At 41.4% G+C, this 16256-nt stretch overlaps 1 protein-coding gene across 5 annotated transcripts in view; it reads right to left on the minus strand.

Moving 5' to 3' along the window:
- Positions 1-16256, minus strand: part of NAV2 (neuron navigator 2) — a 757451-nt gene that overhangs the window by 47633 nt on the left and 693562 nt on the right. For 4 of the 5 annotated variants that reach the window (XM_025355931.1, XM_025355930.1, XM_025355929.1 and 1 more), the window contains 3 exons: positions 11746-11798; positions 5412-5435; positions 5223-5297 (listed from right to left, as the gene is read on the minus strand). In XM_025355931.1, the coding sequence (XP_025211716.1) occupies positions 5223-5297; positions 5412-5435; positions 11746-11798 (152 nt within the window). Of the gene's footprint in view, positions 1-5222; positions 5298-5411; positions 5436-11745; positions 11799-15402; positions 15408-16256 lie in introns of all 5 variants that reach the window. The other variant, XM_025355927.1, reaches the window with a different exon arrangement.

Here is a 16256-nt window from a genome sequence, read left to right on the forward strand (position 1 = left end):
GAATAGACTAATAAGAAGTTCTGACATTGAGGCAGCAATTAATAGCCTACCAACCAAAAAAAGGTCCAGAACTAGATGGCTTCATAGTCAAATTTTACCAGAGGTACAAAGAGGATCTGGTACCATTCCTTCCGAAACTATTCCAAATAATAGAAAAAGAGGGAATCCTCTCTAACTCATTTTATGAGGCCAGCATCATCCTGATACCAAAATCTGGAGAGACAAAACAAAAAAAGAAAATTTCAGGTCAATATCCTCGATGAACATCAATGTGAAAATCCTCAGTAACATACTGGCAAACCGAATCCAGCAGCACATCAAAAAGCTTATCTACCAAGATCAAGTTGGCTTCATCCCTAGGATGCAAGGCTGGTTCAACATATGCAAATCGATAAACGTAATCCATCACATAAACAGAACCAATGACAAAAACCACACGATTATCTCAATAGATGCAGAATAAGCCCTTGACAAAATTTAACAGCCCTTCATGCTAAAAACTCTTAATAAACAAGGTATTGATGGAATTTATCTGAAAATAATAAGAGCTATTTATGACAAACCCACAGCCAATATCACACTGAATGGGCAAAAATGGAAGCACTCCCTTTGAAAACTGGCACAAGACAAGGATGCCCTCTCTCACCACTCCTATTCAACACAGTATTGGAAGTTCTGGCCAAGGCAATCAGGCAAGAGAAGGAAATAAAGGGTATTCAATTGGGAAAAGAGGAAGTCAAATTGTCTCTGTTTGCAGATGACATGATTGTATATTTAGAAAACCAGATCATCTCAGCCCAAAATCTCCTTAACCTGATAAACAACTTTAGCAAAGTCTCACGATACAAAATCAGTGTGCAAAAATCACAAGTATTCCTATACACAGACAAACAGAGAGCCAAATCATGAGTGAACTCCCATTCACAATTGCTACAAAGAGAATAAAATACCTAGGAATACAACTTACAATGGATGAGAAGGATCTCTTCAAGGAGAACTACAAATCACTGCTCAAGGAAATAAAAGAGGACACAAACAAATGGAAAAACATTCCATGCTCATGGATAGGAAGAATCACTATCATGAAAATGGCCATACTGCCCAAAGTAATTTATAGATTCAATGTTATCCCCATCAAGCTACCAACAACTTTCTTCACAGAATTGTAAAAAAACTACTTTAAATTTCATATGGAACCAAAAAAGAGCCTGCATAGCCAAGACAATTTTAAGTAAAAAGAACAAAGCTGGAGGCATTACACTGATTTCAAACTATACTACAAGGCTACAGCAACAAAAACAGCATGCTACTGGTACCAAAACAGATATATAGACCAATGGGACAGAACAGAGGCCTCAGAAATAGTGCACACATCTACAACCATCTGATCTTTGACAAAACCTGACAAAAACAAGCAATTGGGAAAGGATTCCCTATTTAACAAATGGTGTTGGGAAAACTGGCTAGCCATAGGCAGAAAGCTGAAACTGGATCCCTTCCTTACACCTCATACAAAAATAACTCAAGATAGATTAAAGAATTAAACCTAAAATCTAAAACCATAAAAACCTTAGAAGAAAACCTACCCAATATCATTCAGGACATAGGCATGGGCAAAGACTTCATGACTAAAACATCAAAAGCAATGGCAACAAAAGCCAAAATAGACAAAAGGGATCTAATTAAAGAGCTTCTGCACAGCAAAAGAAACTATAATCAGAGTGAACAGGCAACCTACAAAATGGAAGAAAATTTTTGCAATCTATCCATCTGACAAAGGGCTAATATCCAGAACTTAAACAATTTACAAAGAACTTAAACAAATTTACAAGAAAAAACAAACAACCCCATCAAAAAGTGGGCGAAGGATATGAACAGACACTTCTCAAAAGAAGACACGCAGCCAACAAACATATGCAGAAACGCAAATCAAAACCACATGAGATACCATCTCATGTCAGTTAGAATGGCAGTCATTAAAAAGTCAGGAAACAACAGATGCTGGAGAGGATGTGGAGAAATAGGAACGCTTTTATACTGTTGGTGAGAGTGTAAATTAGTTCAACCATTATGTAAGACAGTGTGGCAATTCCTCAAGTATCTAGAACTAGAAATACCATTTGACCCAGTGATCCCATTACTGGGTATATACCCAAAGGATTTTAAATCATTTTACTAAAGACACATGCACATGTATGTTTACTGTGGCACTGTTCACAATAGTAAAAACTTGGAACCAACCCAAATGTCCATTAATGATAAAGTGGATACAGAAATGTGGCACATATACACCATGGAATACTATACAGTCATAAAAAAGGATGAGTTCATGTCCTTTTCAGGGACATGGATGAAGCTGGAAACCATCATTCTCAGCAAACTAACACAAGAACAGAAAACCAAACACTGGATGTTCTCACTCATAAGTGGGAGTTGAACAATGAGAACACATGGATACATGGAGGGGAACATCACACACCAGGGCCTGTCAGGGGGTTGGGGCAGGGACTTAGGGGAGGGATAGTATTAGGAGAAATACCTAATATAGATGACAGGTTGATAGGTGCAGCAAACCACCATGGCACGTGTATACCTATTGTAACAAACCTGCACATTCTGCACATGTATCCCAGAACTTAAAGTATAATAAAAAAAAAATTTTTAAAACCTGACTCCATGAAGACTGCTATTGAGAAGGTGTTTTTGCAAGCTTAAAAAGAAAACACATTTGCTCTAGAGATCCAGAGGATCCCATTTTTCTGTTAAGCAAAAGGGTTGCCTTTGTGTCATTAGCACAACTATGAAAATACAAGCTGTGGAGGCAGTTCCAAGCCTGGTTCAGAGCCACACACAACAGCCTACTCATCAAGTGCCATGCTCACATTCCCAGGGAAAACAAACACAAGTGGTATAAAAACACTCAGAGAAGGTGGCTTTGAGTAGTTTGTCCTAGAAAAACAAACACAGCTTGGTTTGCGAGAAAGATGGCAGACAATAAAACATGTTCACCCTTCCATCAGTGTGCGGTAAGACTAAATATTTACTTTAAAACAATACTGGATTCAGTGCCTTTTATGAGGAACAAAACACTCTTGTGGAATAATATAAGGGATCTCACTCTGACTCTTCTAGAACAGAAAGCAGAGTTCCAAACAGCCCAAGGTGAGGCTCCTGTGGCAGCACGAGGTCACTGGAGCGATTAACCCAAGTTCACTGGAAAGTAAGTTAACTACTATTTGTTGACTAGTAAAGGCAACAATTGGCATCTGTAACTCTTAAATTAGGAGAGTAGCTCAGAATCACTGTGGATTGACAGGGTTTGCTGTCAGACCACACGTTTGGATTACACCCAGAAGACCCTGACTTGCTGGATCTAGAGTTTGTTCTGGATCCAAATCTACACACCTGGTTATCCAGATGAAGAATCTGTCCGTGGAATAGAATCTACCTATAGAATACTGTTTTTCTGAATAGGACCTATGCCTCAGAATTAAGTTCTCACGTCAGTTTTTAAAGTTCTTTTGATAGCATTACCGGTGGTAGAAGAGGTAAAGAAAATAAAAGGTTACGAAACACATTGCGGTCTCGCATGTTAGGGTTTTTTCTTTAAAAAATCAAAGATTTCCAGAAAAGAAAGAGAACTTGGGAGACTACATATTAATGAGGGCAGCTACCAGTTACTGAGCTGATAACTAAGGTCAAGTACTGTACTAGGTATGCCACATGCCACCCTTAAAGAGAAATGGTTCCCCTGAGTAAACTAAGGCTCAAGCTGGGAATACCATGGCAAAAACTCCAGGCAAATGACTAATGTGGGAGACTGACTTAGTTTCCTAGTTGAAGGAAGACAGCCTTTTGAAGTTGGTTTCCATTTTAACGGCATGCTGTGGTCAGGCAGGTTGCTTTCTGTCTGGCTTGAACACATTTATCAATGGGCTCAGACTGGGTGGTGAACTCCTGGGCAGCAAGCCTTGCCTCAGAAGCACCTTAGTACCTTTTGATACCTCAGGCTCTGCCTTCTGAGCTTCAGTCTTCACCTGATCACAGCTGTGCATCAGAGCTCCTATACAGACAGGGCTGATGGGGATGGCGGATGGAGCACCTCTGCCTCTACTCTGATCCTCTGTCTAAAGTGCAAACCAGCCCACCCACTGCTTACTTAAAACTCACTGAGAGGTCTCTACTAACTTCAGGAGGAAGCCCGGATGCTCACCCCAACAGCTCAGACCCTGTGATCTGACCCTTGGCTTTCTTTGATGCCTTCTTCCTCCCTACTTGTGTCCCCTCTCCACACTTACCTCTCCTCCACATCCAAGCCACAGACACTAATTACACCAACCTACTGAGAGTTTGAAATACACCAAGATCTTTCTCCTTAACCTTTCTGCAAATTATTCTCTTTGGTTAGAATGCTGTCATCCCTATGCATTCTCCCCTACATAGCATCCATTAGATGTCACGTCCTCCAGGAAGTCCTTCCTGTCCCCCTTTAAAAGAATTTTTTTTTCTTATTTTCAATATCTGATGAGCTGTCCCCTTTTTCATCCCTCACCAAGAGTGAGCTAGGTGCTCCCCCTAGATATTCCCACTACCACCTCCTCCCTTTATCTTAACAGTTATCATGTTATAGCAAAATTGTTTGTTTTGTTTCTCTGCTGTCCCAGAGACTGAATGTTAAGATGTCAGTCACTGTGCTTGCTCTGCTGTTGAACCCATGGTGCCCGGGGCATAGCTGGCACTCAAACAGTTGTTGAGTTGAATGCTGGTTGGCAGCATCTCCTAAACACATAATTGTGTGTATTACAATGACAGAGCAGCTACCTACATATTGGGAAGCCCTGCATTTCTTTTCTTCCCGCTTCTTTCCTTTTTGCTTTTTTTCCCACCCTTAAAATCAAAATTTTCAGAAAGAGGAAGAGAAATTAACATTTTAATAAGCACTTCGTATATTGCAAGCATTGACCATGGGCCAATACTGAGAGGTAAATACTATCAACCTCGTTACACAGATGAGGACATGCAGGCTGAGATTCAAGAACTTACCCAAAGTCACAGAGCCAGTAAGTGTCCAAACTGACATTCACACCCATGATGCTAAAGCCTGTGTCTTTTTCTTTATAATGTGCTACTTCTATTTGTTCAGCACAGGAGGACTTGAGGCTGTTCAGAAGGCAAGGATGGTGCTTCCTGTCCCGATACTACTGCCCTATGTCTGTACTTACATTTGCTGTCAGCTGGGTGGTCAAAGCTGAAACTTTCTCCTGGGAGGCATCCAGTTCCCGCCGCAGTTTGCGAATCTGAAGATGGCAAGGGAGAGGGTTACATGCTTTGGGAGTCCATTTCCAAGGTGAGCAGGGTCAAATGATTGACAATAGTTAAAGAGAAAGTCCAACCAGAAAGCTGTTCCTTACCTCTGACTGGCATTTTTCTTCTGGCTGCAAAGAAAACATAAAGGAAATTAGACCAGTTAAGGAACAAAGAATAGTGATGTCCAGCCCATCGGGAACACCATATTCAGATAGTTGCAGCCGTCTGGAAGATTTATTCGTCTCTTTTCTGGTGTATTTCTCTGGAAAAACTGGTTCAATTAAATGGACCCATCAGAAAGGCCAAATACAAACAGCTTATGATTTTTAAAAATTAGGAAGAATGAGAACACCACGCCACATTTTGGTGGTGAGGAGCCACCCTGCTCCCCAGGGGATGGGGATAGGTAAGGTGCTCAGGAGAAGATATGTGAGGAGAAGGCCATGAGTCAGATGTAGTAAATAAAAATACAGGAGGCCTTGTTAAATTTGAATAGCTTAAAAAAAAAAAAGTCTAGGGCTGGGCACAGTAGCTCATACCTGACATCCCAGTACTTTGGGAGGCTGAAGTTGGTGGATCACTTGAGGTCAGGAGTTGAAGACCAGCCTGGCCAACATGGTGAAACCCACCTCTACTAAAAACACACACAAAAAATTAGCCGGGTGTGATGGCATGCACCGGTAATCCCAGCTGCTTGGGAGGCTGAGGCAGGAGAATGGCTTGAACCTAGGAGGTGGAGATTGCAGTGAGCCGAGATCTCACTGCTGCACTCTGGCCTGGGCAACAGAGGCTCCCGTCTCAAAAAATAAAACAAAATAAAATATAAAATAAAATAAAGGGTCTAATATGTCCCATGCAATATTAGGGACATATTTATACTAAAAAAATTTAGTTGTTAATCTAAATTTCATATTGAGTGCTTTGTATTTTCTCTGGCAACTCTGGCAACTTCAGATAGAGGATCAGAGTAGAGGCAGAGGTGCTCCATCCCCCATCCCCATCAGCCCTGTCTGTATAGCCCTGTCTGATGCACAGCTGTGATCAGGTGAAGACTGAAGCTCAGAAGGCAGAGCCTGAGGTATCAAAAGGTACTAAGGTGCTTCTGAGGCAAGGCTTGCTGCCCAGGAGTTCACCACCCAGTCTGAGCCCATTGATAAATGTGTTCAAGCCAGACAGAAAGCAACCTGCCTGACCACAGCATGCTGTTAAAATGGAAACCAACTTCAAAAGGCTGTCTTCTTTCAACTAGGAAACTGAGTCAGTCTCCCACATTAGTCATTCGCCTGGAGTTTTTGCCATGGTATTCCCAGCTTGAGCCTTAGTTTACTCTAGGGAGCAAAGAAGACTGCTCCTGGGTTAATTCTGCCCCATTTTTTGCCCTCCTCTCACTTCCCTAGGACACTGCAGTGGGAGCACCAGGGTAGAAAGACCTCAAAGTGAGGGGGGTTTGGGAGCCCCTATTAGCCAGCCCAGTAACTCCACAGGTTGTGGGGATAAATGTGGCCTTCATCCTCATGCTGTCCCATTTCAAGGACCCCAATTACCTGTGACCCCTGTGGAGTAAGGGTGAACTCTGTTGCCCCTCTTACTGGCTTCCCTCTTTGTCCCTTCCATGCTGGCTCTGTGTCTGTGGTGACACAGGTACCTGCTAGCCAGAAACTATAAGACCCTCTCTCCTCCCATAGTGGGAGCCCACATGAATTGGGGAACCCACTGTAGGAGGAACCTTTCTTTCCCTCTCCTCTAGTTCCCACAGGGGCTCATAAAGAGGATCCCTCCTCCTTCTTGGAAATGTTGAGTGTTCGACCTTCTCTCTACCCATTGCTCCAATTTCCCCAGGGAGGGAAGAGTGACTTGGGAACCAGGTAGGTAAGTGAACATCAGTAAGAACTCTATTCTGTCTTTGGGGTCCTCCCTAAGTGTCCTAATCCAATTTTACTGGGGATAAGCCCATTATTTTTAAAAAATCAGCATCTGACCCTGATGTCAACGTCTCCATTAGTTCACAATACAATGTGGGTATGATTCATTAGAACTCACAGAGCACATCCATCAGCTGGAATAGGTGGGCAGCTGCTTCCTGTCTGATCTCCCTTCACCCTGTGCTCCCCATTGTCCTCCCTCCTTATCCTGCCCACAAGCCCCCTCCTCTAGGTTGGCTCCTAATAGCAGCAACCAATTTTTAAATACATGGAGCCAAGTCATTTAATCCTTGCAGAAACTCCATTAGGTAGGTTTGTTTGTATTCCTTCTGAGGTTCAGAGAGGTTAAGTGTCTTGTATAAAGTCACACTGAGCAACCTCCTTATCTAAGAAATGCTTTCAGGAGAAGGTTGGAAGATGTCCTCAGAGCTCACTCTTCCCTCCCAGGTAATATTCATTCATCTTTGTCTGTCTGTCCATCCATCCTCACTATCACACCTATCAAATATTTACTGATTTCCTACTGTGTGCCAGGCACTGTTTTTAAGAACCTAAGATAAAGCTGTGAACACGACCAAGTCCCTGACCTTGTGTTGCCTGCATTCTGGTAATAACAGCTAGCATTTATTGAATGCTTATCATGTGCCAGAGACTGTTCCAAGCACTTTACATTCATTATTCATCTAATCCTTATAACAACTCTTTGAGGAGGTACTAATACTATTGCTTTCTGTTTTGTGTATGAGGAAACTGAGGCACAGGAAGGTTCAGTAATTTGCCCAGGGTCACAGCTGGTAAGTGGCAGAGTTGAGACTGGATCTAAAGTAGTCTGGCTCCAGAGCCTATGCATATTCTCCTGCACTTTTACTATAGCTACATTCTCATGGGGGCTTTCCAGAAAGAAGCCCCAAGTTCAATCCAAAGGGTACAAGTTAATGGTGAGAATGTCACCACTATCTAACATTTGGAAGGCTGATGGAGGCCTGTTAGCAGGCTTAACCATCCACATAGGACCAGTCCTACTTTGAAACACTTCCATAGACAGGCCCTAATAGCCCTTCCCCATGCCTCTGCCACTGTCTGTCACTGTGCCCACCTGTCTCTGGGGTTGGGCCCCCATTATCAACAGCAGCCTAGAGAAAGCATGTGCTTTGTATCTTGTCCCCGTTGCTGCAGTTCTGCAGATCTGGTAACACTATGTGAAGCTGCTAGCCTCCATCCATCCAGCAGCTCTCCTGGGAACTCAAGTATTCCCTACCAAACAAGAAAGCAAGTCTAAGGCCAGAGGTGGCCTTTGAGATTTTTCTCTACTCTAAGAGCTAGCCATAACTTTTCCATGGCAATTATTTAGCACTCTGTAATCTTTTCTTTCACTGATAATTAAAATTGCAGGCAAATTTCATGCAGAATGAGCATTCTTGAATATTCATTACAGAGATTTCAAGGAAAGAACCTACTGTCATCCAGTAAGAGCCTTTAAAACTCTCAGCTATTAAGCAGGTTCCTTGGTCTGGGTCTGTGGCAACTTAACATTTCAAAGATCTCTTTTCAGACAACAAACAAGAATTTTATTCACCTTAACATTTACAAAGGTGCCTGGAGCATGTATTTCAGAATTTCATTATCACCAAGAAGGTAATAATAGATAAGGGACCACACCTCAGTGCTGGGTGGTAGCAGTCTCGCCAGACTTGCAGTTTTTCTTGAAATTAGTAGGCTGCACCAGCATAAAAACATTCAACTGATAGGTTATTTTTTTTTTTAAGTCTGCAAAAGTAACCTATATTCTCAGAGAAGGCATATGTGAGGACAGTAAATGGAAGCCTTTGATTCCATGACTCATGGAATGTCACAGATTGTAGGGGCCTCAGAAGATCACCTTGCTCAGTTTCCTGATGCCAAGCGCAAAACTGGGGAGACACTCTGAATAACTAGGTGATTTGTCCAAAGTCACAAGGTGAGACGAACTCTATGATTACACCTCAGGGCTCTTGTTATCCAGATAAAAAATGGAATTAAAAAGTATTATTATTAGGTCTTTGCTAATTTGTTGAATTTATATCAGCTCAGAAAAGACAATTTCAAATTTCATGAAAACACTATCTTCATGTCCCCATACCCAGAACAATAGCTACTGAAAGAGAGTTTTTTACTGGAAGGAATTCTAGTGGTTGGCATGAAGGGGCTGCCCCCAGGAACTGCATGTGACAGTTTCCTAGATCTGAAGACACACAGGTTGAGAAGCTTATGCTCTTTCCCTCCAAGGCTGGTTAATGCTGGCCAGTCTCCCAGGTTTTACTTTTCTGAAAGGCCCACTCCCCTCTGTGTTGGCAAGAACCCCTGGGAATGCCACAGGGGAAACACGGGGCTGGGCACTGAACTATCCACTACAGCTTCTCTGCACCAGTCCTGTGAAGCTAGAGTCCCGTGTCCCTCTGGTGCGTACGGCTTCCTCCTTCAGTAGCAGGCTCCTTTCTCTCCTAAATTATATCCTAGGTGTTAGTCTAGAGCCAGGCATATCTATGGTGCCAGAAAATACTGTTGAAGAAATGAATTTAGGTTTAAAAGTACCGACCTTGGTACCCATATCCCACAGTTTCATTCTAGAAGAAAGGACATAGTTTATCTACTGGCTGACAGCTGAAAGACGATCTCTATGCGTTCTTAGTAGATCATGGCTTAAAAAACCTCTCTCCAAGGTTTTTCTGTATAAAGCCTTTAAAAGGAAAGCTAGGACTTGGTGATGAAATTTCAAACAAGATGACTAGCTGAGGAAAGAGGAATTTTAGAGTTGGAGGGGTGAGGTGGTTAGGAAGAGTAGAAGCAAGAGTTTCTAGGTCCTTCAAAACAGACCATATCAGCAATCACTGAAGTTCATTTGCTCACTACAGGCCTAAGAAAGAACAGTTAGGCCCTGGTATCTTTAACTTGATTCTGGGGTGGCCTCTTATTTTCCAGGAGCTATACACAGTGTATCCTGCTATATAGACCAGAAACTGGGCATTATCAAAATCTAAATTATTAAAACATTTGTTTCCATGGGATTAAGGGCTAAAGAATTTCCAATTCACAACTAACAAAGAGACTTTTTTTTTTTTTTTTCCTGTAGACATTCCCAAATTACTATTTTTAAAGTAAATAGCATACAGCTCTGGCCATGTGTGGTGGCTCACGCCTGTAATCCTAACACTCTGGGAGGCTCAGATGGATGGATCACTTGAGGTCAGAAGTTCGAGACCAGCCTGGCTGATACGGTGAAATCCTGTCTCTACAAAAAATGTAAAAAAAATTAGCCAGGTGTGGTGGTGCATGCCTGTAATTCCAGCTACTCAGGAGGCTGAGGCAGGAGAATTGTTTGAACCTAGGAGGCAGAGGTTGCAGTGAGCCAAGATTGTGCCACTGTACTCCAGCCTGGGTGACAGAGCGAGAGTCTGTCTAAAATAAAATAAAATAAATAGTGTACAGCTATAAAAAGTAAGTACTACTGAATAAATCCAGTAGTACTGAAGATCCAAATGTATTTGATTATATTTGGCTTTCATTCAGTAAACCTCTCTCATGGATGACATCTAGCATTTAGGAGTGCTTGCTCTGAGCTGTGTGTACAATATTCATTGTTTTAGATTCATTTTCCCATTTCTTTCAAACCTACTTTAAAAATACCTACTATGTGCTAGGTACTATTCTAGGCACTAGGAATAAAAACAAAAATGTCCTTGTCTAGAAAGTTTATATTGTAGTGAAATGTAATCTTCATAACATTTAATCCTCATTACACCTCTATAAGGTAGGGACTGCTATTATTTCTACTTTATAGATAAAGAAACTGAAGCTGGTCAGGCACAATGGCTCACTCCTATAATCCCGGCACTTTGGGAGGCCAGGGTGGGTAGATCACAAGGTCAGGAGGTTGAGACCAGCCTGGCCAATATGTTGAAACTGTCTCTACTAAAAATACAAAAATTAGCTGGGCATAGTGATACGTGCCTGTAGTCCCAGCTACTCAGGAAGCTGAGGCAGGAGAATCACTTGAACCCAGGAGGTGGAGGTTGCTGTGAGCTAAGATCACACCACTGCACTCTAGCCTGGGCAAAGACTCTGTCTCAAAAAAAAAAAAAAAAAAAAAAGAAAGAAAGAAAGAAAGAAAGAAAGAAAGAAAGAAAGAAACAAACAAACAAACAAACTGAGGCAGACAAAGTGTTAATAAATTGCTCAAGGCCTTTGTTTTCCAAGTCCCTCAGCAGGTGGCCAAGGCTTCTCACACATTCTAAATAGTTATCACCTAGAGCACAATGCCACTTTAACAAGGCAGCCAGTTCTGGATTTTGGGGTTGGTATAATATAATTAATAGCTGTCTGTGAATTTTAAATCTTGTTCCCTAATTAATTGATCCTCTTATAATGGAAATGCTTTCCGTAGGATAGATGCATATATTTTATTCTTGACACATTTGATAAAGGAACCCCAGCCTCATGATCTCATGATCACAGCCACACAGCATTGATTTATACTCACTGTAGAATAAATTGACGATGTACTGGAAACCAAGGAGAGTGAGGATCCATGAACTATTAAAAGAAAAAAAAAGGGTGAATTGATAGATGGCTGTTACGGTACCAAAAAGGGGACAGAGGAGGAAAAAATTAGCAATACAGGACACTCCAGGCTTGGAATGACTTAATCTCATCTGGACCCAACCTTCCCTGGTTTGGTGATAGGTCAGTGACAAATAAGTACGAGTTTGCTAAGGATGTCACTTTTCTATTACCGCATTTTTTTCCTTCAACCTTCTGAATACTTTTTCTCTTAACTGTCAAAATAATACATGATTACTGAACAAAAATTTTCAAGTACAGAGAAGTGTTAAGAAGCATATTCACCGTCACAACCTGCAGTGACTCACAATTGCATTGCCCGGAGGCAATCTGTTACCTTTCTAGCATATTTTGCTTCACTCTTTTTTTCTAATGTATTCCTTTAGGGTTAAGACTGTGTTCCATATACTTTTTTTTTACCCTGTTGGCATCTGTCAGTTGTATATGCAAAAAAAATGAGCTGATTATTTTGAACCTAAGAGGCTGTTGGCCACGGTAAGTTCATTCTAGATGACCATATAGCAAAATATTTGTTTAGAAAACATATACATCGAAATATAGATTCTTTATTTGATTTCTACCATGTCTACAAAGTGACAAGCAAGTAGTGTCTTCTTTTCTGTTTCAAACTGGTACTTTTGACTAGAACCAACTTGTATGTCCTTAGCACCCCTCCTGCCCCCAGCCAGTGGAGGCATCTTATTATTTGTTCTAATTTAACAGCATAGTCTTTTCTAGGACTTGGGTATTCTAACTGCCTTCTTTTGTGGGAAGCAGGTTCTTTATTTTCTTGGTAACTTCTGAACAACTTGTTTGAAGAAAAGGAATATTCCTATGCTAAGGCATCATAGGACTTTTAACTGGGCACAGCTTTCCTGGCCGTGGGTGGAATGGCTCGACTCCCACACCGAGTTATGACCTGTAGTCTAAAGTGGGAGGCACGGGGGTAACTTCCACGTCTACTAAATGGCATTCATCTACCACCCACGAAGTGAACTCACCTTGGATTAGCAGTCAGCAGAAGCTACATGCCAACAAGATAGCTGATAAGTAGCTCAGCCTAACACTCAGGCTCCTCTCTGTCATCTTTCCAGTAAATCTTCCCTGACCTCTCCTTCTTCCCTTATATGCTCTTGTCACACTATGAATCCTGCACTGCTCTCCCAAGCTTGCCCTAGACAGTACTTTCCTGCCTCAGTGTCTCTGCCCATGCAGTTCTCTTCATTTAGGCTGCATCTAAATACTGTCTATCCCAAACAGATCTGCTCAAATGACATCTTCTCTATGGGACCTTTCCTCATTCCCCTGACTGCCACCTGGGTGGGCTTCCTCCTCCCTCTGAGCCCACGTAACTCTTGGCTTGCTATTCCAGCTCTCTTCTCTCTTAGCAGCTCCCTAATGCTCTAAGCTGTCCCTCTATCATCACATACATCCACCCTCCTTAGCAATGCCCTGCATTCTAGATCTTTTCCTCCATGCTTTCTTCATCCATGACTAACCTGACTCATGCCCATAAAAAATCAGGTTAAGGTGTTAATGGCCAATAATGGCTTTCAGTGTTAATATGTCCACACATTAACATAGGCCTTAATGTTCCAACTTAGTGGCCTAATGTTCCACTGAGGTAAGTTAATTCAGCTTATGACACAGACAGTAGTGGAGGAATTATGTTGGAGGTCAAGTTGGGTGAAGAGATGTGGGTAACACATAGCTATGCACACTTGCATGATTGGCCTGCCAGAGACCAGCACAGGGCTGCTATATGGCCTCTGGCTGCTGGAAAATGGAAGTTTTTTCTTTTCTATTTCTACATCTCACACATATAAACTTACTGACACAGTTTTAGCAACAACTCAGTGCAAGCATGGGGCCACAGGCAGAGAAGATCACATCTGGCAGGCTTAAGGTAGAGGTAATTATTTTTCTCAATAATTAACTCCTCTCACTTTGTAATTAGCAACAGCAAGACTGCGTTCCAAAGAGACAGATTCCTTGATTTTCAGAGTCAACCCAAAACTGAATGTGGCTTACCTGTACCATTGCAGTTGGGCCTCCCTCAAGGGACTTGAGCCAAGTCAGAGCCTGGGTTATGTAATGTGGTTATTTTTGGACAACAAAATGTCTATGGGAGTTACAGAGACTAAACAGCTAAAGCAGCCTATGTAGTTTTCCTCCCTATAGCTATACCTCCACATTTTTTCAGCTACAAGGAACCACAGAGAATATCTAGGCCATTTCTGCCATTGAGAAATCTGAAACTCGGAGAGGTTAAATGACTTGCTTAAGGTCACACAGCAATTCAAGAACAGGATCTGCTGATAGAAGTCAGGAGATCGCTCTGCCTTCAAGTGATCTGTTTTAACGGTTTCTGATTTTCTTTTCCATTCATTTTTTTTTTTTTCAAAAGAGCCTTTTGGTGTCTTTTAGAATGGTGTCCTAGTCCCTTCATGCAATCTACACGTGGGCACAAGCTAGGAATGTTTGAGAAGAAAGATGCTTTAGTAGGAGTGAAAACACTAGATAGAATGAAACAACTAGGCATATTTCAGCCAATAAAGCAATCAAGTGCCTCTGACTCTCACAGAGAATCTGCAGGTAGCAATCCCAGACTAGGCAGGACTTTTCCACCTTTAATCAACAACAGGGTACATTAAATCTCAGAATGGTTAAGTGATGTGGCCAGACACATAGCTAGTCAGGAGCAGAAAGAGAATGTGGATCTAGGCATCATGATCTATTTCTCATTCCACAATTGGGTACTGTGGAAAGAGTCAGAAGAATGAAATGCAGTTCTGATGGCTAATGGACTGCCCTGAAAGATCAGAGCTCGCCTCCCACAGGCTTTTTTTTTTTTTTTTTTTTAAAAAAACCCAGCTGAGTCAAATATCAAGGTAGGATTGAGTGGAAAGAAAGAGGGACTGGAATCAAGAGGCTTAAGGCATCATTGTGGCTGCATAAAGTCTTCAAGTCACTTTTGCCTCAATTTGGCCATTAAAAAAAATGAGGATGATAATGGCCCTTGGAGAGAAGGCTATAATGTGACAATTATAACAATAGCTACCATTGAGTGAGCACTTACAATACTCCCCTTTCAAAGTTATTTGTTAAATGCTTTCCAAGATTTATCTCACTTAATCTTCACTTCAATTTTCCAAAGCATGTACAATTATTTTTCACATTTCAGTGAATAGGAAACAGGCTGAGCAGGTCAAGTCCTTTCTCAGAGTCACATTGCTAACAGTAGAGGTGCCAGGATTTGAACCACTTCTGCAATTCAGGGGCTAGAAACACAAGTAAGCTGCAATACAAGCTTTCTTGGTTAATAAGCTTCTCTGCTCCTGGGGATTCCATATAAACTGATAGAGGAGGGTTTCTGTGTTTTTCATTGCATTAGATCTTAGTGATGATTGGTGAAGTCATGGGATTTTTTTTTTCTCTAGAATCCATTTTAAAAATGCCTCAAGCATCCCCTTAAATGTATGCTATTAAAGTTGACTTTAAGATCGCATAATGCATCTGATAGAAAGCAGTTTACCTGAAATACCTTTGAAAGGCTGCATCTGGGCCATGTCTGTACCTAATCTACATATTTATAATTCCTAAAATTTCAAAGTGGAAAGTGCTAATTAAATTGCACAAAAACCTCACATAAATACTTGCACTACTTCTTCCTAAATTTCTATTCTGCTTTATGGCGTATAATACACCTAACTGATTATTACAAGAAGTTCTGTTTGGTCCAAACATGAAATGTCAATTTTCTTCCAACTGCTCCTGCAACACTGGGAGTTAATAAATTCAAAAGAAAAAGAATTTCATTGAAAGGAATTAAAAACCTAATTACACAAGCCCCATTTTGTTTTTGAATGTAATATCCTTAGAAGAAATAAAATCAATCTGATGCCCTATCTTCCAAAAGATGATAATGTTACATATTCACAGTGTATTGACAGCAGACCCTACCTATTCCCCTAAAATTTGACTTTTACCTCTGTGCTTCAGTTCCATGTCACCATGAATCATTAGGTTTACAAAAGTCCAGACACTGCTTGTGGGCAAGCACTTTTTATCAATGTCATTTTGACATTCCAGATATTCCACAGTTGTGCTGTCCACCAGCTTGATTCCAGATGGAATAAATAAAAGCTATCTGATGACGATACTGTAATGGTCCTGGACCTTTATGAGGTGAAATGTGCTTGTTTGGACAAGTTTCAGTATTGGACGTGGTTCACTCAGGAACGCACATGGTAGAGAAGAGAAATACAGTGCGGGACAAACTCCATATGCAAATCCTTCCCGGGGAGGTTGGGGAATGCTCTGAGGCGATGCTTGGCCGGTACACTGACTAGAAGGAAGTTCGAGACAAACTGCCTCTTCCTTCACCTTAGGATCACAATATATTCTCTATTATCACTGTTCTGAGCAGTT

This window comes from Theropithecus gelada, chromosome 14 (genome assembly GCF_003255815.1).
Source record: "Theropithecus gelada isolate Dixy chromosome 14, Tgel_1.0, whole genome shotgun sequence".
NCBI lineage: Eukaryota > Metazoa > Chordata > Mammalia > Primates > Cercopithecidae > Theropithecus > Theropithecus gelada.